The sequence below is a fragment of the Aulonocara stuartgranti genome (genome assembly GCF_965226115.1).
Source record: "Aulonocara stuartgranti genome assembly, chromosome: 22".
In the NCBI taxonomy this organism is placed as follows: domain Eukaryota; kingdom Metazoa; phylum Chordata; class Actinopteri; order Cichliformes; family Cichlidae; genus Aulonocara; species Aulonocara stuartgranti.
In genome coordinates this window covers 27,519,447-27,529,036 of record NC_138957.1, presented here as the reverse complement: position 1 = coordinate 27,529,036, position 9,590 = coordinate 27,519,447, and the positions used below count along the sequence as shown (strand labels likewise).

At 39.0% G+C, this 9,590-nt stretch overlaps 1 protein-coding gene across 5 annotated transcripts in view; it reads right to left on the bottom strand.

Annotated features, from left to right (window-relative positions):
- Window positions 1-1,875: 1,875 nt before the first annotated feature.
- kiaa0319l (KIAA0319-like) overlaps window positions 1,876-9,590 on the bottom strand; it is a 37,939-nt gene continuing 30,224 nt past the window's right edge. For all 5 annotated transcript variants that reach the window (XM_082522318.1, XM_082522319.1, XM_082522320.1 and 2 more), the window contains 7 exons: window positions 9,437-9,575; window positions 7,896-8,055; window positions 7,620-7,762; window positions 6,116-6,238; window positions 5,774-5,864; window positions 5,575-5,666; window positions 1,876-4,858 (listed from right to left, as the gene is read on the bottom strand). In XM_082522318.1, the coding sequence (XP_082378444.1) occupies window positions 4,662-4,858; window positions 5,575-5,666; window positions 5,774-5,864; window positions 6,116-6,238; window positions 7,620-7,762; window positions 7,896-8,055; window positions 9,437-9,575 (945 nt within the window). In that variant the 3' untranslated portion in view covers window positions 1,876-4,661. The remainder of the gene's footprint in view (window positions 4,859-5,574; window positions 5,667-5,773; window positions 5,865-6,115; window positions 6,239-7,619; window positions 7,763-7,895; window positions 8,056-9,436; window positions 9,576-9,590) is intronic.

The following is a 9,590-nucleotide window of genomic DNA, read 5'->3' as shown; positions in this document are numbered from 1 at the left end:
CGCAACTAATTCCTTTCCCATATAAGGAGTGCGAGAGGCAGAGGGCAGCAATATACGAAGAGAGGCAGAGGGGAAAACATAGAAGAACTAAGTACTTTTCTTCCCCTCGTAACAACATATCTGCAGGCAGTGAGATATGACATCATAAAAATAACAGAAGAGGCAGCGCCTCTAAAGGAGATGTTCCTCCGAACATTTGCAGGAAAAACACGCAGAGTTGTGTATTTCATGTGGTGCGTTTTTTCTTGTCTGGGCATGTTTGCCCCACTTTACAGACTGGAAAAAAGCTGTCACACATACAGAAAACATGGACACAACTGTGTAAATGTGCACAAAAGCAATGAAGTGACTTCACTGATTCAAATAAGGGCGACAACTAAGGGTTCTTATTGTTATAACCAAACAATCTAGCGTTTGTTTTATACAGAACGGGATATAATAACCCCCCTTAGTTATTCCCACAAATATTCAAACAAACAAATATATTTATATATGGTCTGTGTGGAGTCACTAAAGATGCTTTTAGCACTTCACCTGCTTCCAGTGTGAATGGAGAATCTGAAAAGGCCCAGCTCCAGCAACACTTGTCGTGCCAAGTATTAATTATTACTTGGTCAAGTGATAAAGCTGTTCTTTACACTACAAGTGTTGCTGGAGCTGGAGCCTCTTTGAGTCTTTCCCAGGTTTCCTGAGAGGCCCCCATCCTGGAGTGTGGCTGTGGATCATCAGCACCACACACTCATTCACTCACTGAAGAAAGCTGGTGGTCAGAGTCACTATCATACTTCTGCAAATTAACTCAAATTTAAGTGAAAAAACAAACAAACAAACATTATGATAACATAAATATAAATTCTCTATAGTCCCATGTTTAAGACACTGTATTCATGTGAAATTGGAGGTGCTGGAAACATTCCTGAGAGATCTTGGTCCATATCGACATGATAGCATCACACAGATTTGTCAGCTGCACATTCATGATTTGTCCCATTTCATGTTTAAGACACTGTATTTGCGAATAGTTGAGAAAAGAAGCAAAACTTTGACTGCAGAGACGTTGAAAACATGCAAATATTTATCCTGTCTTCTTATTTACCTTATTTTTTTTGGCCGAAATAAAGATTTCAAAAAAGAAGTCCCATTTTCACAGAGATCACCTAAAAGCACATTTGTATTTATCTTACATGTCACTTGTCTAGTCTTAAAAATAAATATCCATCCAGTGATAGGAAGTGTTATAAACAGGCATCGATCCACAGTGAGGAGGAATAACAGGACAGAGAAGGGAGATCTCGATTATAATCTTTTAAGGACTCCATTATCTCCCAAAATGTGCAAAGGACAAACCATCGAGGGCAGCAGGCTTATAAAAGTAAATGAAAAGACCAACCAGAGGATCAGTCCGATACACGGGTGTTTGGATCCCCTGTAATCAGAAAAGTAAATGTTATACCAACCCTATAATATGTAATGAACGCGCAACAAAGAAATTAGATTTTTTTTCCCAACCAGGTGATGAAGCAGAATTTTTGTGTAATATAAAAAAATGACTCATTTCCATTTCAGAGTAAAACAAACTCCTCAAAAGTTTTATCCAGGCAAAACTTTTTCCCACAAAGTTTTCTCAGATCACACAAAGGAGTTTCCTTTGAATTGTGCAGGCTGTGGAGAAAAACAACTAATACAAAGACACAGAGAAAGCACAGAGAAAAAAAAAAAAAAATAAAAGTTTGGTTTTTTTTTTTTACCTTAATCAGAGGTAATTTTGTTCAGATTACACAAAGCAAGAACAAGCCAACACTGTTTTTTTGTTTTTTAACTTTAATTTACACATTATCCAGTTGCATCAGCAGGATCACAGAACAAAAGAAGGGGTCATCCTTCACTAAAACTTTATTAATAATAAAATATTAAAAACAAAAACAATTACACCCCTTTCATTTAACAGTTTCTCCTCATTTATCTCTGCCTTCACAGTGGACTCAAGGTCAGTTCACTTGCATCTAAACAAATCCCAAACATAACAGCAGACAACGCAACATTTTTGTGTCCTCCTTTTAACTGTAAAAGGAGCTTTGGAGACCAAAAAAAAAAAAAAAGATGAGTCCATCAGAACAATTTGGCTGTTATTCCAAAAAAAAAAAAACCCCCAAAAAACGAAAACCAAAACAAGACAAGACAACAGATTTTTTTCAGTGGTTTGACGTTGCTGGCACCTGGGTGTGCTTGATTTTAATTTGCCTCCCACAGGAGGTCAAAAAAAGATGGCCCGATAAAGTCAGCAGGTGCGAATAAAACACATTTAGTGCAGCAGATCCAACATCGGCATGAGATGACTTTTTGCAGTAATTTGAGAAAAAAAACAACCCAAAAACAAACCCCAGCTTATTTCGCACAGAGTACAAGCTGAACTGAATCAATGATGTACCCTTTTAACATTCAACAACGAACATAGAAAAGTGTGCCTCCAGATGAGGACTTACATGTGTCTGTTTCACATTCTGCATGCAAAGCAATCACACTGTGAGATGATACGTCGGGGAGAGTCGTTCTGCTAAAGTTTGTCTGTCGGTACGGTCCAGCCAAGAAACACCTCAGATTACTGCTGATGAACAAACAAAGCCTTCCTGCTGGGCCCCGTTCATGGTTTATTTCTGGTAATCTGCTCAAAGCGTACGCAAACATCCTTCAGATTAACCTCCTGCTTATGTCCTGTCCGTGGGAAGAAATAATTTGTTTTCGGGATTTAGTACAGTTTTATCTCCGATCGGATGCGCAGCTCACTCGTATACTTAAAGTAAGTTTGCATTAGAAAATAGAAAACATATTTTACCTTTTCAAAGATTTTCCTCACATCCGAGTCAGCTTGAAATCTGCATCTCCCGGCCAACTTTAACACTCCATCAACTTTAAGATATCTTAATTTTACAACCATTAGAGTACAAACTCTTAATGTTTCTGTATACCTAATAATGACACTGTTCAAAAAACACAGAGTTGACTATAATTAAAAAATTAAAACTCTGGAAGAAATAAACTGATTTAACTGTTTTAACCTTGCTAAAAAAAAACCCCACTGTGTTTCTATGTTTTTGCACAGCACAGGGCCTGTGGATTTTTACTCCAACTCCATAACATCAAAATCACTTTAAAAGAAGATCTTTTAATGGTCAGACTGAAGAGGATGAATACCATTAAATCCAGAAAAATGATATTGTGACTTGGCTTTTTGATGGATTTAAACATTCAGTTTGTTAAAAAATGAGCATGCTTGTCCAAGTGTGCTGCGAGTCTGCAAAATTTAGAGCTGCTTGCATCATGGAGATGAGTGTAAAGCATGAGAATTACATTACTGATGGACATTCTTCCTACATATTCAGTACCGCAAAGTCCTGCGTTTATGGCTGAACCTCCCAACTTCCAACCGTCACATACGAACCTCTCCCTTTTTTTAAACCAACAAGAGACAAAGTGAGACAGCAGACATTAAAATCAAAGTGCATCCACGTCTAATCACAGCCAAAAGGTTGTTTGTAAAAACAGTAACAAAAACTCTGTGGTCTTCAGGGTTGAAGCAGTCATCACATTACCAAAGGTGATGAGGAAGCAGCGGTCTGTCCTTCAATCTCCTGTTCTTCATCTTTCTCCCAACTGCCTTCCTCACTGAGACCACTTTTGTTACAGTTGTGTACTCCAGTTATTTAATCCACAGAGAAGCCTTGAGAATAAAACCTTACAACACTGTGACTCTTCTGTGGGTTCATAAAAACATAAAAAAAAGCAAAAAACAAAAAAGAAGCATACAAACTGCTCTGAGGAAACATCTTTTGGCACAGCAGCCACAGAAATCCACACATACAGCTGACATACAAACATGCAGCCGATCGTATCAGGTTGTACCAGAGCTGCAATCTGTCGCTCTTCATGCACATAAATTATTTAAAATATTTTCTGAGGTGGTTTCTCCGAGCCGTTGGCAGCTCAGATCAGTTTTGGTTGTTGGTTGGTTGTCTTTTTTTTTCTTTTCCTCTCCGTCATGCTTCAGATGAACAGAAACAATCAGAGCAAAGTTAACCATTAATTTAAAAATGGCAGTGTTTGGTAGCATCAGGTCGACCTGAAACGGCGTGAATACAACGTGTTTGTACATGCGTGTCTACAAGAGGCAAGGTGTTAGCGTGCCAGGTGGCTGGTTTTCGTGTCATTGAAGCAGTTTTGTTTTTCCTCATCTTAAAAAGTCACTCGAGCTACTTCCTCTCACACAGTCTCCCAACCTTTGTAAGCCAGCAGCAGGAGAGGGGCAGCACTACATTCTTTATGTCTCTGTGTTAAATAATAGGGGTCTAATTAATATTTTATATCATTCAAAACACAGTGCTCACCCCTGGTTCTCAGTGTAATGGCAGTTTCTTTTTCACGTCGTTCTGGCTCAGTGTGGGTGCAGGGAAGCTTCAGTATCGTGGTGTTTTTTCTGTGACAGTGGGACAACACGGTCCCAACATCTCCTTCTCTCTCCCTCTTCCTAACTCGGGTATCTCCCAGTCTGTCTTCACAGAGGAGAAGTGTGAGGTTTTTGTGTTGAAGACCAACGAAGGGGAAAGAGGAGGCGTGAAGGGGAAGAGCTGTGTGAGGGCAGCTGTGAGCTCCCCCCTCCTCTCTTGCTATAGCTGCTCTTCTCTCTGCTTCTTGGCCCTCACCGGCCCCTGGCCATTCCTCAGGGAGCCATTCTGAGGCCTCAGGAGCTGCCCGCGCTCCTGATCCGTCCACGGGATCCCGCCCTGCCCTTCGTCACTGTCCAGGTCAGAGTCCGAGTGCATGAGGGCAGAGGAAGTGGGAGCAGGAACAGGCTTCAGGCGTGCTGAACGAGAAAGAGGAGAACAGAAGCGAAAGAAACAGTGTGATGGAGCTGTCCTAAACATCGACTAGGCAGAAAATTTAACTCAGTCTTTGAAACATCAAGTTTTTTGTATTGTGGCTAAAATAGAAACATTGGCTAAACATTTACATCAGTGTTAATTATCAAAAGAAATCTTCACAAGAAAAAAAGTCGAGTCTTACCATTTGTTAACACCTTCAGTGTTTATTTGGGCAGTTATTTTTGAAGACCATTGGGTAAATTAACTGTAAATATGACTAACCTAACAACATTCACACTCATCATTTAAAAAAAAAAAAAGTTTTGCTAAAGTTGGAAAACAGTGTTTAGCTCATGCTGCAATGTGCCACAAAGGCCAAAAGCATCGACTCGGGTCAACTTGCAGGCCTTTGCTCTGCATATTCCCTCGCTTTCATGTCTATATACTTTCCTAATCTAATCTAATAAAGGAAAAAAAAATGGCCCAAACAAATAATCTTAGAAAAATACACAAAAGAAAAACCATAGCTGTGCATGCAATCATATTACAAAGTAAGGAAGTACTGGTATCGTTGTTATCTCTATAAAATTTGATTCAAGATGTTCAAGTTCCAGTCAAAATACAGACGCAGCAGAATTTACTGTCTGCCTGTTTCTGTGAGTGTTAACAGGCTAAATGCAGGCGGTGGTGCGAGTTTACGTGAACGCGTCCATCTTACCAGCTCTTGGCAGTTGCAGCTCCAAACAGTCCTGATCGTCAGCTTCTAGCATTTTGTATCGACTTTTACTCCTGCGCACTTTGCTCTTACGCCTTACAGGAAAATAAACACACAGGGAATCAATGACCATTACCCCCATAAAGTTATTTAACAATAACCCTGACAGAATATTAAAAAAGAATTTAGGTAAAAAACTCACCTGTTGCAGCAACAAACTATCCCCCATACAAATGTTGCCGCAGCAACCACAATCATAAAGGATGCTATCGTCACATAGAGCACGCTCCACTCTGAAAACAGAAAAAATGATGTGGTAAAAAGTGTGTAATATTAAAACAGCTCTAAAGTAATGCAGCTTCGACAACAAATTCACAAAAGACTCGCCGTGCGTCCCTGAATACAGCGACAGAGATTATTCTGATTCTTATAAACAGAATTAAAATAATAATCTGCTGGGTCAGATTTTCACAACAATAAAATTGATTATTTATTGACTTTTGTTTATCGACTCTATATTTTACTGTAATGCCTCCCTTCTTACCGCAGTTGCTCTCTGCGTCTCCGAACTGAGCTCTGATAAAATTCTCCATCCAGAAAGGGTGACAGACGCAGCGCCGCGTGAATGAGTCGCACTCGCCGTGGCCGGAGCAGTTGAGCTGGCAGACTGAGGAGGGAGAGCGACAGCAATGTTCAATAAACCGTCAGAGCTTTAAAACTTGGTAAACAGCAGATTTAAAGTGCTAAAGAAATACTTATATGACTTAGAAATAGCTAAGAAATCTAAAACTTTGACCTTGCATCATTAACCGAGCCAAAGACTGCAGACTGCACGAGCATGACTGAATAATAGCAGTCTGATTTTTATGGTTTATGCATTAAACAGTGTGTCTGTGATAAGTTCAGTTTGTCTGTAGGTGGGATTACTCAAAAACATAACCCTGTGAGGACTGAGTCATTTTCTGTGATCAATACACCATGTTTTACACTCTGTGTACACTTTAATGTCAAGGAAAATTTTTACTGTTGTTATTTTTGCTACATTTAGTAAGTTTATTTTCATTCTAATTTATTTTATTTTATTTGTGTTAGTGCATTTGTTTTACCTTATAGAGCCATTTTGTTATTTTGTATTCAATTATTTACTTTTTGATCAATCTTATTTGAATTTTTGGTTTCAATTCTGTTTAATGGAGCTCTTTAATCTTTCCGTTTGATCAAACTGAGCTTTTTTGTTATATTCTGTTTTATTGAGCTACATTAGTTTTTTTACAGACTGTGTTTATTATTTTAGCTGCTGTAAAAGTAATTTCCATACTTTTGACATAAATCAAATTGATCTGATATGAAGCCTTATTTTAACCTTTTGCTGACAAAATTTGTGATTTTAGGCTTTTGAAAAAAAAGACAAAAGATTGGAAATCAAAGACAAGAATAGATATTTTAAGAATAGACATTGTAACTGACTCCCATCAAAATACTTTTTCTAATAACGACCCCCCAAAACATAAGATTATGGGTCAGGGTTACATCTAGTCTTCAAAGATGAATCCGGTGAGATTTATTCTTCTGCATTAAACCTATGCTTTATCTACATCATAAAAACAGCATGCAACGACTGATTGGTTTAGTCAGTTGACAGCTAATGAAAGAAAATTCATCAACTTAAAGAGAGAAACCTCCCCACAGCTACAATTTGGCGACAAAGCTGTAGAGCTATTCAGGCATAGGAGGAGTTTTTAGCCGAAGTGAGGTCTGGCCCATCTTAGCAGTGATTCATTTTAGGAGTCAATGCAGATCAAAATATGGATCCAGGAATTTTTAGGAGGAATCTAATAATAGGACAAATTTTTACATTTTTGCAAAAACAAAACAAAACTGGGAGACACTGTCTTGATGATTTCAAGAGCTTATCAGAAATTAATCAATGCAACTGTGACCTTGAATGTCCAAAAACCAAGGCTTTTAGAGTCTGCTGTAACATAGAAGCATCAAACCTCTTTTCCCCCTTTCCTTGTTCCATTTCGTAACGTTTATGTGGTACTCACTGACTGTATCCACTCGTCGGGCCTTGAAGATGAGGAAGTCATTCTTCTGTTTACGCAGTTTGTTGCGCAGGCCGAGTGCAACATTACGGCCCGACAGCGGAGGGCGCCCTGGGCCTCCGGACACCAGGAAGACCAAACGAGTACTGAGAATGGAGGAAGAGGGTGGAAAACAAACAAACAAACTGTCAAAGGATAATTCCAGCTCTGTTCACAGTTGGTTTCATGACTTTCATCATCAGGTTTGCACACTTGTCTAAAATCTGGAGACAAAGTCACCTGTGCTCATTAAACGCACTGATCTCTCGCACAATGATGTCGCTGTCGAGCACACCCAGTAAAACCCCAACCTGTCGCAGCAGCATGTCGCGCTGACGTTGGGACACCTGCGATACGGAGACCTCTAACACCAGTTCCACCAGGTCCCGCTCCCGCACGTCTGATGGATAGATGGGAAAAATAGGGAAGAGGGAAGACACATGAGGTGACAGTGAGACGGAAAAAGTGACATGAGGAAAACGGGCAGATTGCAGGATCCATCTGACTCCCTGAAATCTGGGAGAGAGTCCAGAGCGCCAAGTGACGGATTAGTTTCTGGCCGAGTGTGTGTCTGTGCACCGTATGCTGTGCTGACCTGCTCAACCTTCTGCTGCTGGTTGTTGAGGCTCCTGCTGTGTGGAAAGCATTTGCATGCACAGAGTCGTTTGAAGAAAAAATAAACCATGCAGCAGTTGTGTTTCAGTATATTTTTCTACAATGTCTTTTAACGATCACAAGAATTTATTTTCCCCTCGTTTGAATCTTTATCTGGCTACAAAATAAAAGCCTGAATAGAAACCACAGGTCTTTTATTGGGACACTGCACCACAAAAAAACTGATCACTGGAAAATAATCAGCAGTTTTATTAGGTTTTAAGTGCATCAGTATCAAGTTACGTTGCTACACTATACAAATAAATATATAGTTTTTCCCCAAACCGGGAAGTTTTAAAATATTTTAAATGTTTAAGCTTTTACACTTCAACATCCTTCACTCTAACACTATAAATGGTTAATACCTAGATATCCACTCCTGGTAAAACAGTTAAATCAGTATGAAATAAACCAGACAAATTGTATGTCGAGAGACAAATGCATAGGTTGCTTAGTTAGTGGAAAAAGATTAAAACGTTTTAGGAAGGGGTCAGAATGGCATATAAGAAGATTATTTCAAAAGAAATTTCACTTCATTCAAAGCATTTTCTACTTGGTTTGGATCCAGAAGGTCAAAGTTGTGATAAAACACTGATGAACCTCTTTTTTTTTTTTCTTTCTTTTTTTTTTTCTACACAAGTAGCTTACAGGATTGTTTTTGGATTAAAAAAAAGTAAACCAAATGATACAGACTGGATAAGAAAGAAGTGGTGTTTTTGGTTGATATGAATCCATTTTCATATCAATTTTGATATAATTTTTTCCTTTCATCATAGGGAAAAAAAATCACCATCACTGTGTGAATATTTTAACAGTTGGCTGTTTAACTTATTAAAGTCTAAAATGGACTGACTGCCCGTCCATCTATCCAGCAGCCTTCTGTTTATTCAGTTAGCACAGGCTTCTTGACTCAACTATATGTGGACCAATGACATGTAGTCACACCTGAGCCCATTTTGAGACGTTTTTGAATGTCGATGTGTTTTCTGAACTGTTTTTGAGAATGTGTGTTCTCTTTAGTTGAACATAAGGAGTAATTTTTATATGAAATAAAGAAACGTATTGTTAAAAATAATGAGTATATCTTGGGGATGTGTTCATATGCATGTTTTTGTAGGTCTGCTTACCTGGTTTGACCTCCACTGTGCCCCTCCCCTTGCTGCTTTGTCCTTTGCTGTCAGTTACAGTCAGGATGAAGCTGTATTTGCCCTCCACCAGGTTTCCAAGAAACAGCACTGCCTGGTGGTCGGAGCTGTTCAGCACATCCTATTACACAGAACA